Below are 12,784 nucleotides of genomic sequence, written 5' to 3'. Positions count from 1 at the left end.
CACTAATTTGAGGCCGAGTCAACCTAGGGGAGGCCCAGGACCGGTTCAGATAATCGTCACTGGTGTTGGCCGTGAGTGGGAATTGAACTCGGCCACTGGGTTCGTAGCGCAAATGCGCTAACCACTACGCTCCCGCTCCCCAGCATCGCTCCTCCTACGGCGCCGCACATGGGCTGTCTCTCCCTCCCCTCGGAGGCCCCAGTTGTGCTCTCGTGTCCCACAAGGCTCCGGTCCTCGGCCTCCCTTATGCTCTTCTCAATACATCTCCTCCCTCTGGGCAAATCCATCTCCAGCTTCAACCTCGACCGTGACTTCTGCGCTGCTAAACGCCCAGCTGTGCACGCCTAGACCCCCTGAACTCAGCCTCAGGGTCCACTCTCAACACCCGTCCTAACACCTGAGATTGATTCTAACTTTCAGCTCCAGATAGATTTAACAACAGGTGTACAGCATTGCGTGTACCCAAGCTCTCAGCCTTGCTCAGACCACCAGCGCAGCAGAACTGCACGCGTGGCCATGCTATCGTTCAGAAGCACAAAAGAGTTACGAAAATGTGGCCACATCTCAACAACGGGCAGCAGCAGTGAGACAAACGACACGACTGTAGACCGACTCAATCCTCAGAACTCATCAGCCCAGCGCAGCCAGCAAATGTTCACTGCTGCCGCATGCTGCTGAGAGCCCCGTGCATAGATGAGAGGGCGTGTACCTCTACAGTCTACAACGGGCTTCTTCACTCATGTTCAGAGGGGGGGCACTTTCGCCGATAAGAGATCACCGTGTGAGGGCCGCCACACATTTGAAAGCACGATGATGATGGGGGGGGGGTGTTGTCACTATTTGTGTATTATCGGGGGGAGGGGCGCGGGCGCACGTCAGGGGCAGCACGAAAGGCCACCAGGGGCCGCCAGTGGCCCGTTGGCCCGTGGGGCATTACGATGAAGAGCGCCGCTCGGCCACGATGGGGACCCTCCTTAGCACCTGCCTGAAGGGCCTCCAGCTAAACATTTACAAAAGCTCGAGTCGTCATCATCGCCAAAGAGACCGCTGTCAATAACGCCCGCCCCTTACTGGGTATCTGTGAGAAAAAAATATATTCATAGTTCATCGAATTTCTCCAGGATAAATAAAGATTCTGATTCTGAATGCAGCGCTGCAGTTTTGAGCGAACGTCTCCTGAACGCCGACATGAACCACCCATGGCGGGAGTGTATGTACGTACGTTGAACTTCTTTCACAAACGTAAGTAGCCAACCGTGCTAATCGGAGTTGCGTGAAGCCTCGGAAATGTCGTTTGGGATTCGAGCTCCCGTGCCCTCTCCACGGTTTTCAGGAGGTACCCCGTCCATCAATCTCAGAATCAGAACATTTATATACACTGGAGAAATCCAATGAGCTATGAAGCTCTCTTTGGCGAACCACGGTGGCGAGATGTTAACTACCTCGCCTGGTATACAGGAGGTCGTGGGTTCGATCTCGACCCTGATGCCTGTATATTTGGAGTGTTTATCATCTCGTGGTCGCGTGGATTTTTCTCGGGGTCCTCCGGTTTTTGGAAAGGTCGCTTCTAAAAAAAACTTTAGCTCGGTGGGCCTTACCTGGTGAAATAAAAAAAAACGTTTTTAGTTATACTGGAGGAATGCGAGGAGCTATGAAGCTATTTTCACAGATATACAATCTTCACCTGCGCGACCAATGGCTCCCTTGCTGGTGCTGCTGCTGCTCCCGCAGAAGAAACCAAACGGGCAACGAGGACGCCTCTCCATTTGCCTTTATTGTTGAGACCCGCACATTCTCACGGCCACGCGTTCACAATCACCGACGCACCTTCGTGTACACGCGCGCGCGTGCTGTGCCTTGAGTCCACGCGATATACACGTGTCCAAGTGTCATTCGCGCGTGTGCCCCACGTGTTCAATCTGTATACGCGTGCGTCCAGGTGGCCCCCCACGGAGGGGGGGGCGGTGGCGGCGGAGGGAGGGAGAAGGCCCTCAGTTGGCCGCCATGGTCTGGTCGATCCACGAGCGGAAGCTGGCGACGCGCGCGTACACGCCGGGCTTGTTGGGCTGCGCGCAGCCGTAGCCCCACGACACCACCCCGTGAAGCAGACCCCCGCACACCATGGGTCCCCCAGAGTCTCCCTGCACCGCGGGGGGGGGGGGGGCACAGGCGAGACGCACAGGTGAGAATGGGGTGAGCTGTTTGGGACACGCGCGTGCGAATAGGTGAGCCACGGGTGAGAATAGGAGAGGCAGAAAGAGCATGCAGGTGAGATTCATGGAGCGTGCGGGTGCGCATAGGCGAGACAGGTAAGAACGAGTGAGACGCATAGGTGAGAAGTGAGCTGTAAGGAGCTTACAGGTGGGAATAGCTGTGACGTCACAGTGAGAACGGGTGAGGTGTATGCAGCTTACGGGTGAGAATAGGTGAGACGTGTGGGTGAACAGGTGAGATATATGGAGCACATAGGTGAGACGAACAGGTGAGGCTAGGTGAGAGCTGACTGAATAATTGCGTTTCACCAGCCGTGGCTATATCATCGTCATCATCATCACGATGAGTGCACGGAGGGAATGGGTGCGGCTAAATGCGCGAGGTGCTGCATTATCACGGTCATCAGCCATGCAGCTGAAGGCTTCAGTGACCACTCGGTATGGGCGCAACGACGCATTCAGCTGTCGGGAAACCACTCCGGTGACGCTCATTCAGTCACGTATCCATTCGCTCGTTCGCTTAATTATTCACGTAGCGATTCCCTCATTCGTTTAATCAGTCACGCAGCTATTCGCTTGTTCGCTTAATTATTCACGTAGCGATTCCCTCATTCGTTTAATCAGTCACGCAGCTATTTTCTGCTGCTGACGAGATTGTCGAAAGCGGCCCATGGGGTTTGCTTGTCTTGAATCAATGCTGCTGAACTTACGCACGCCCAGAATACCGTGGCAAGCTGATGGGCTGTGTGAAAAATACTCATTATTTAATGGAGAGAAACGGTGACGTGAAGGAGACATTGTCTGCTTATCTATTGCGTCGTGTGTGGTCTCAAGCTTGTGACCCAGGTCACGAGAGGTAGCGGGAAGCGGTGGTGTAGTGGTTAGCATGCTGCGCTACGAACCCGGCGACCCGAGTTCGATTCGCGCTCACGACCAACACCAGTGGCGAGTATATAAAACCGGTTCTGGGCCTCCCCTAGGTCTCTTCAGCGTCAAACGAGTACCTGGTGTGGTGGGTAAACATTGCCACTGGGGGAGAAGAAAGGCATCCGGGCGTACTGCTGGCCACATCACCCCCTCGTGCGCCGTGGCGGCCTTCATAGGTGCTCATCGCTCACAGCACTTGCCCCGACAGTCTGTCGAGGCTACACGGAGGGAGGGGGACTTCGTCTTCGTGTGTTGCGACGCAGGTGGAGAGGAGCGCGATGCGATGTGCGCCCCCTGGCGGACAGCGCGCGGCGATTCAATCAGAACCCGCGTGGACGCCGAGACCACGGCCTCGGCGACGGAGGCGCACGCGGCTCTTGACGTCTTGAGTTTTGAAAAAAAATGGCTCTTGTTATTTTGATCCCTGGACTAGAATAAAAGACACCTCATTCCAGACATCATGATCGCACCTCCTCCTGGGCTTCGACATTTCTCCTCGAAGACACTGGGTGGTGGAACCATAAACCGCGTCAGAACGTCATGGCTAGGCCCATGATGCGCCACATCTTCATGAATGGAAGATTTAAAACACAAGGCCACAGGAGTGCGATTGTGGCCATGCAACGCAGACTATGGGCCGCGCAGTTGGGGTGCCATCGTGGCGAGATGTTAACTACCTCTCTTGGCGTACAGAATGGTTTGTGGGTTAGAAGCCAACCCTGACACATGTATATTTGGAGTCTGCATGTTCTCGCTCTCCATGGTCGGGTGGATTTTTCTCCGGGTCCTCCGATATTTCCCTCCATATTTAGAATTGACGTCATGCGTTTAGAGTCTTCGGCTGCTTTAGATGTCCCACGTGATGATTAAAAGCCACCTCGCTGAGCTGGTGTGTGTGTGCGCGATGATGATGGCACCTCCTCGAAAGGGAGGGGAGAGAGGTGTCGACCTCCGGACTCGCAAGCGTTGTTCCGAGCGATGCTCCGAGCGAGCGTCGCTCAGAGCTTCACTCCCGGCGCGCGTCGCTCCGACTGCGACTCCTCACCTGGCAAGAGTCCTTGCCGCCCGCCATGAACCCGGCGCACACCATGTTGGCGGTGATCTGACCGCCGTACGCTGAGCCGGCGTTGCACGTTGTGGTGGAGATAACCGGCACATCCACGGCCATGAGCTTGTCCGGGTAGGAGCTCCCGGAGGCGCGAGTATTGCCCCAGCCGGAGACGCGGCACGAGGTCCCGTCGCTCAGCGATGCCCCCTGCGAGGGCAGCCCCACGGTGCCCACGTAGCTGTTGAGGCTGGCGGCGGTCTGGAGCTGCGGGTTCCGAGAATGAGGAATGTTGTTTATTTAGACTCGTGGAGATGGAGGGAGGAAGAAGGCATCCGATGAGCTATGAAGCTCGGTTTTTTTCTCACATGTCCAGTTATGGGGCACAGGCGTCATTAAGTTACAAACAGCAAACTACACAATAGAGAAAATGGTAAGCAAGTCAATAAATAAATAATGTGCAATACATTTATTATATAAGTCCGGTTTATCAAGCTGGGGCAAGGCGGAAACACAACAACAACACTGCCCCAAACAAGAGCGAGATAACACCACACAGCAGTAGATCCCTCGATATCTGCATTGCACGGAGCCCTCACGTGACATCCCACACGTGGCTGTGACGCGCTGCGGGTTACCTTGATGAGCAAGACGTCATTGTTCATGGTGTTGGCGTTGTAGCTGGGGTGCGAGATGACCTTGCTGACCTTCAGCACCTGCTCGGTGCCCTGGTTGAGGGACAGGGAGTGCTCACCCAGCACCACGGTCATGGAAGAGGCCCTAGGTGGGAGTGAGTGAGAGAGGAGGGGCGGAGAGAGTGGGAGGGGGGTGAGAGGGGGATAAGAGTTGGAGAGGGGGGAGAGAGTGAGGGGGGGGGGATAGTTGGAGAGGGGGGGAGAGAATGAGAGAGGGGGAGACAGGAGGGGGGAGTGAGAGTGAGGGGGGGAGAGTGAGAGAGAGAGGGGGGGAGAGAGTGAGGGGGGAGAGAGTGAGAGGGGGGGATGGGTGGGGGAGTGTCCGGGTGAGACTCTCACGCGAAAGGTGGGGGAGGGGCTTTGTAAATGAATCAAATATGTCAAAAACATTTGCATATTATATTATTGGGTCTTTCGGTAAAGTCACGTAGATAGGTTCAAAGAAAATAACCAAAAAACGACGTTTCGATCGTACCACAAGCGGTCGCCTTCAGGGTTACCGTGTTCATAGCACAGCACGCTAACTGCTACACTACCGCTCCCCACTAAAAAATAATTAGTCAACAAATTAATCAAATGGCACCAAAATCACAACAAAACATTCTCACAACAAATAAATTATTCCATAAGGTCTCCTACACATCCTAGACCACAATCACAACTTCCCACAAGCCAGGAAAACTTCACAGGAGGGGTGGTGTGTATGAGAGTGCGGGCCACTCAGCGTGTCTGTGTGTGTCTGTGTGTGTCTGTCTGTGTATGTCTGTGTGTCTGTCTGTGTGTGTATGTGTGTGTATGTCTGTGTGTGTATGTCTGTGTGTGTATGTCTGTGTATGTCTGTGTATGTCTGTACCGGGGGAATATCCATTTGGTACAGATATAATGGGAGGCTGATCGATTCCCGGGTGTGGTCAAGGGATGGCTCCCTATTGCTCAACCACGTTATGTATGCCAATGATTTGGTAATAGCTGCTCATTCAGAGGAGGAGTTGGAGACGCTGCTGCTGAGACTGGAGCGTGCCACTAAGAGATGGGGCCTTACCATCAGCCCCACCAAAACTAAGCACCTGCCTGGGTATTTTGTACCATCGGACACTCCACCCCCACAACTCCCAATCGGTGATGGGGCAGTTGTGGAGAGAGTGGAGAGTTTCCCATACCTGGGCAGTGTGCTTATGGCCGGCTCCAGTTTAACAGCAGAGGTCTCACTCCGAATCAGTCGAGCGGCAATATATTTTAATCGGTTGCGTAACGCTGTGTGGAAGCTACCTGGTCTGTCGCTCCGCACTAAGCTTCAGGTCTCCTCGGCCACGGTCATTCCTTCCCTTCTCTACGCTTGTGAAACGTGGACCCCCCTAATGGAACATCTTCGCCGGTTAGAAACATTTAGGCTAGCCTGCCTTCGATCCATCCTGGGTTTAACCAGGCTGGATTGTGTGAGGAGCTCACAAATCCTTGAAAGATCTGGGCAAGGTCCCATCGGTGAGCTCCTCCGGCAGGCAGGCTGCGTTGGCTGGGTCATGTAGCCCGCATGCCCAGCCACCGCATGCCGAAACAGCTTTTGTTCGGCCGGATCGAGGGGGCTAAACGGGCGCGGCACGGGCTAGAGAAGAGATGGAGTGATGTGGTACAGGAGGACGTGGAGCTGAGTGGACTTGCCGATGACTGGTACCAGCGGTGTCAAGATCGGCCTCTGGAGGAGGCTCGTGAAGGACGCTACTGGGCAGTTGGAGGCAGTCGCCCTCCAACAACAACGGAGTGCGGAGGAGCGACGCTCACAACAATCAGCGGAGCGCCGGGTGGCTAAATCACAGCAGGTTGGCACAATAGGGGGCACAGGTGGTGCATCAGCCAGTCATCTCAGTCAGTCGACCCGTGGCACCTGGGTCTGCCCCGTGACCTCCTGCCAGCGGGCGTTCGACACTTCACGTGGCCTCAAGGTGCACAGAGCCTGGTACAAGCGTCGTGGTGACGTCACCGCCACTTAGTGGCGAATGGCGGTTGTTGTTGTCTGTGTGTGTCTGTATGCGTGTCTGTGTGTGTGTTTGTATGTCTGTAGGGGCAAGTGCTCGCTAACAACACTTGCCCCTACAGTCTGTTAAGGCTATACGGGGGATCTTTATCTTTGTTTTTTGTATGTCTGCGTGCGTGTCTGTGTAGTGTAGCGGTTAGCGCGCCACGCTACAAACCCGGCAACCCGAATTCGATTCCCGCTCACGGTCAACATGACCAGTGACGATTATTTCAAGCGGTCCTGGGCCTCCCCTAGGTCGACTCAGCCTCAAATGAGTACCTGGTGCGGTATGTAAACATCGCCACTGGGGAGACAAAGGCGGCCGCGCGTGGTGCTGGCCCTATAGTCTATTAAGTCTACACGGGGAGATGGAGTGGAGGGAGGGGACACTCGGAGTGTGTGTGGAGTGGGGGGCACTCGGCGTGTGTGTGGAGTGGGGGGCACTCGGCGTGTGTGGGCACTCACGCGATCTTGCAGTGCGCGGCAGACAGCACCCAGAGGTTGCTGATGAGGGAGCCTCCACAAAAGTGGGAGCCGGACTGCTGAAGCGACACCTGGTACTTGATGGAGTTGGGACTCACCTCGAAGCCCCCCACGATGTGATCATCGCTCCTCGGCGCGGCGACTACAAGGAGGGTGGGGGGGCATATTGGTTAATTAATCCACTGCTGGATGAGTTTCCACTCCCCACTCCCCTTTGCCCGAGACATTGCGGCTCTTTGGGAATGCGCGGCGGAATTTTATTGCGGGTCGCTCGTTCGGCTCGACTGGGGTGGCACGTGAATAGCTTTGCCACGGCCATAGGTCGGGAGATGTCAACTACCTCGCCTGGTATGCAGGAGGACGTGGGTTCGATCCCGATCCTGACGCTTGCTGTATATTTGGAGTTTGCGTGTCTCTCTCTCTCCCCGTGGTCGCGTGGATTTTTTCCGAGTCCTCCAGTTTTTCCCTCCACATTTAGAATCAACATCGCGCGTTTTAGAGAATTTGGCTACTGCTCTACATGTCCACGTGATGACAAGCCACTTCGTTGAGCTATCATTTGTGGCCAGGTCGCTTCTGAAAAAAGAGCTACATAGCTCAGTGGGGCCTTACCTGGTAGAATATTTAAAAAAACAGTTACATTTAGTGGGTTACCAGATGTGGTGTGATTTGATCCCGCGCATCGCCGCACGTCGGCCAGTGTGCGACCAACGGCGACCACACGTGGGAGCATAGTGCGGTACAGTACTACACTCTTGATTCTGCTGCACTGCCGTCTGCTGCCCACGGTTTAACACCGTAGCACCCCCCCCTCCCAAGCAGCCTATAGCACCTGTGTGATTCACAATCAGAATATTGACTTATAGTGTAGCCTATAGCACCTGTGTGATTCACAATCAGAATATTGACTTATAGTGCAGCCTATAGCACCTGTGTGATTCACAATGAGAATATTGACTTATACTGCAGCCTATAGCACCTGTGTGATTCACAATCAGAATATTGACATAGTGCAGGAGGAATCACATGGGCTATAAAGGTATTTTTCCACAGATGTCCAGTAGGGGCACGGAGTCAGAACGTTACAACAAATAATAATGCACAAACACGATAGAAGCACAACTTATAGGCAAGGTAAAAAATCGCTTAAAAATATATACATACAAACTATGTTTTTATCTAAGTCAGGCCCACTGAGCCATTAGCTTCTTTTTCAGAAGCGACCTGGCCACAATTGCTGGTGGCCACCCATCCCAAGCACATTGTCCAGGCTCGCGGCTGCTTAGCTTGCAAGATCTGGCGCATTGTGGGGTGATTTAGCCAGAGGTGAATGGACTTCTCGAGCCTTGCTGTAAATTAATGCGTTAAAAACAAGTGGGAGATTTTGCGTAGCATTTGAATGAGTCCAAGAATGAATGAGCGAATTAGTTAGCTACATGATACGGCCCCTAAACGGATAAATTAACGAGTCGATAACTAAATGAATGAGTATCTGAATGGATGAGCGAATGAGTCGATAACTACTGAGTACCTGAATGAACAAGCAAATGAGTTAACTACATGATAGGCCCCTAAATGGATAAGCGAATGAGTCGATAACTAAATGAATGAGTACTTGAATGGATGAGCGAATGAGTCGATAACTTATGAATGAGTACCTGAATGGATGAGCAAATCAGTCGATAACTAAACGAATGAAGAACACGCTTGAGCGAATTTATGACGGCATGAGTGTGAACAAAGTTGAATAAATGAACGAACGATTGCACGAATGAGCGAGTGAACGAATGGATGAGTCGACCAGTCGCGGGTATAACTCGGTACTCACGGGCGAGAGCGAGCAGGGAGGAGAAGACCAAGACCAGCTGCATGGCTGCGATGAGGGTGGCGTTCAGAGAGTGGAGACCACCTCGGACGAGCGGCGCTTATAACCATCCCGGAGACACCACGTGACCCACCAAAGTGACAGGCGAAGTGGGGTGATTTTGGAAGGGGGGGGGGGTGGTGGAGGGTTGGTGGTGATGGGAGGGGGGTTGGTGGTGTCCACAGGTGATGGGGTTTCCACGCGGGGAGGCGATATCTGCGGGCGCGAGGTCGATGGTGACGCGATGGACGAGGTGAGTTGCCACGTAGCCGTGAAGACATCGGTCAAAAATAACTTTATAGCTCATCGGATTCCTCTGATTCGGACATTACCGCCATCATCATTGCCGCCACCATCATCATTACCGTGGGGCGCCACGGTGGTGAGATGTTAGCTACCTCGCCTGGTATACAGGAGGTTCGTGGGTTCAATCCCAACCCTGACGCCTGCTGTATATTTGGAGTTTGCGTCTCTATCGCCGTGGTCGCGTGGATTCTTTTCCGGGTCCTCTGGTTTATTCCACACGATAAGCCACTTGGTTGAGCTATCATTCGTGGCCAGGTCGCTTCTGAAAAAGAGCTGTATAGCCCAGTGGGCCTTGCCTGGTAAAATAAAAAAAAATAGTTTGCAAGCGACCGAGCAATACCTGAATAGTGACGTATGCTCAAATACTTCACGATTCGCACGGTGTGGCGAGGCGCTCATCCAGCAGTGGATTGCCACAATGGGGGTTACGTGTAGGTGTTTGCAGTCCTGGGCCTCCCCGAGGTCGACTCAGCCTCAAGTGAATACCGAATGCGGTGTAAAACATTGATACTGGGAAGACAAAGGCGGCCGGGCGTGGTGCTGGCCACCCACCCCCCTCGTGAGTCGTTCGGGCCTTCACAGGTGCTTGCTAACAGCACTTGCCCCAACAGTCTGTTGAAGGCTATACGGGGGATCTTTGTCTTTTTTGCGAGTAGCACACGTCCGAAGCTTCCTCTCGTGGAAGCCTCATTCCGCCAGCAGCGGCGTGAGCGAGCAGTTAAAACTATAAACATGTTTTTATTTTACCACGTAAGATCCCACTGAGCTACACTACATAGCTCTTTTTCCCAGAAGTGGCCTGGCCACAAATGATGGCTGAGCGAAGTGGCGTATCGTGTGGAAATTGATAGCGGTCAGATACTCTCAACTAAATGTGGAGGGAAAACCCGGAGGACCCGGAGAAAAATAATCCACGTGACCACGGGAGAGAAAGAGACATGCAAATTCCAAATATATAACAGGCGTCAGGGTCGGGATCGAACCCAGGTCCTCCTTCGTACCAGACGAGGTAGTTAATGTCGCTATCGTTGCAGTTGCAGGGCCGCGCCTGCACAAGAGCGTGAGTGTAGACGTGTGTGACCTCGTATTGATTTTCATTGGGGGCCCCGAATTGTCATGGATCGCCCCCCTCCACCTCTCCCCTCGCCGCCCCCTTGCCCACTAAGCCCCCCCCTCCCCACCTTCCCCCAACCGTGAGCGCGGACAGGTGCGGACAGGTGCGCGGGGTATCGCGCCCTGCATCTCGGCACAAACAACCCCGGGGGCACGCGGGGAGCTCTCACGGCCTCACGGAGGTCGCGCGCGGGCCACGCATCGATTTCCGGCCACCGTGGCCGGGCCGAGGGTGCCCTCCTGTATACCAGGCGAGGTAGTTAACATCTCGCAGCCACTGCGGTGTACATGCGCGTTCGCGACCAATATCATGAATCATCATGAGTTGCTTTTGGTCGACACCGTGCGTTATTTTCAACTAAGAACCCTCCACCACCCCACGAAGCCAAATCGCTCAGCCCTCACGTGAGAGCCGAGCTCTTGTTGACAGCTGATGATGCTGGGTGTAATCTCAAGCGAAACGTCGGACGAAGCAAATCGGCAACGTTGTCCACGTTGACTTCAGATGTGAAAAATAGCTTTATAGCTCATCAGAATCATCAGATTCCCCCAGTATAAATATTCAGATTATAGTTGAAACTTTACGTGGTACCTCTGCAGCTATCGAACCCATTTGAACTCCTTACCGACTTCTGCCGCAGTGCACGGCACTTCTATCAATCGGTCGCTGGATGAAGTACTCCCCACGCCGTGTAAATCGTGGGGGTAGTTTGACCATACTTCACCACGCTGGTCAATGCGGCTTGGTGAATGTGGAGAAAATACATGTGGGACCATAGAAGTATCATACAACCTAACCATCAACTTTTTGAAAATATTTTTTTTTATTTTACCAGGTAAGACCCACTGAGCGAAATAGCTATTTTTTCATAAGCGACCTGGCCACAAATGATAGTTCAACAAAGTGGTTAATCACGTGGAGGGTGATCGGGTGGTGGGTGTGGTGGTGGATGTGGCGGGTGTGGTGGGTGTGATCGGGGTGGTGGGTGTGGAGGGTGTGGCGGGGGTGGTGGGTGTAGCAGGGGTGGTGGGTGTGGTCGGGTGTGGTGGGGGTGGTGGGTGTGGTGGGTGTGGAGGGTGTGGCGGGGGTGGTGGGTGTGATCGGGGTGGTGGGTGTGGTAGGGGTGGTGGGTGTGGTGGGTGTGGCGGGGGTGGTAGGGGTGGTGGGGGTAGTGGGTGTGGTGGGTGTGGTGGGTGTGATTGGGGTAGTGGGTGTGGTAGGGGTGGTGGGTGTGGTGGGTGTGATCGGGGTGGTGCGTGTGGTGGGTGTGGTGGCCCGCACCGCCCTATACCGCTTCGGACGTCGCTCGCATTTACTGGGAATCGAACTCGGCCAGCCAGCTTGTAGTGAGTGGTACTCAGAGCGATAACCGCTGCGCCACAGCTGCCTTCCCCCCCCTACCCTCGCTATTATAAACGGGACAATTTCTCTCTGCTTCTGACGTCAACGTTCCTATATATTTTTTAACTATTTGTTTTTACGAGGTCAGGCCCACTGAGCTATGTAGCTGTTTTGGTCAGGCCCACTGAGCTATGTAGCTGTTTTACGACCTGGCCCACAAAAACGATAGCTCAATGAAGTGCCTAATCGCGTAGACATTTGTAGTCGCAGCCAAACACACGCGTGGCGACGTCGATTCTAAATGTGGAGGGAACCACCGGAGGACCCGGAGAAAAATCCACACGACCACGGGGAGAGAGACACACAAACTACAAATATACAGGCATCAGGGTCGGGATCGAACCACCTGTATACCACTATAATCATTACGACCATCATCTATATCGTTACAACCACTATCATCATCACTCACACACACCTGGTTGTGAAAGACCCAACGCAGAAGATTCAATTGGGTTTGATCTTCCACGAAGCTCACGGTCCACCTTAAAACGCATCCACTGCACTAACCGTGGCAACAGATGCGCATAGCTGATGCACAAATGGAAAATTAAAAACTCTCCAGTAGCGGTGTGCGACTGGGGTCATCCAGAACAGAAGGCACAACGTGGAACGACGCGATGCCCCGATCCACAAATATGGAAAGGGCGCAATATAAATCCTAAATAGAACAGAATAGACAACACAGCGATACACTCCGCTGCTCCTGACGCGGTTGTCAG

The 12,784-nt window shown here is 53.7% G+C and overlaps 1 protein-coding gene across 1 annotated transcript; it reads right to left on the bottom strand.

The window, feature by feature from the left end:
* Positions 1-1,754: 1,754 nt before the first annotated feature.
* Positions 1,755-9,296, bottom strand: LOC116953417 (trypsin-3-like). Its single transcript, XM_032973605.2, has 5 exons — positions 9,206-9,296; positions 7,360-7,519; positions 4,824-4,965; positions 4,186-4,452; positions 1,755-2,141 (listed from the first exon to the last, which is right to left on the bottom strand). Exons 1-5 carry the CDS (start codon positions 9,246-9,248, stop codon positions 1,992-1,994), a joined length of 762 nt encoding a protein of 253 aa, XP_032829496.1. The 5' UTR covers positions 9,249-9,296; the 3' UTR covers positions 1,755-1,991.
* Between the last annotated feature and the right edge of the window lie 3,488 nt (positions 9,297-12,784).

The sequence above is a fragment of the Petromyzon marinus genome, chromosome 51 (genome assembly GCF_048934315.1).
Source record: "Petromyzon marinus isolate PM22_M1 ecotype Great Lakes invasive population chromosome 51, UKy_Petmar_22M1.pri1.0, whole genome shotgun sequence".
NCBI classification, from domain to species: Eukaryota; Metazoa; Chordata; class Hyperoartia; order Petromyzontiformes; family Petromyzontidae; genus Petromyzon; species Petromyzon marinus.
Note: the sequence above shows the minus strand (reverse complement) of the source record. Positions and strands in the feature narration are given on the sequence as shown.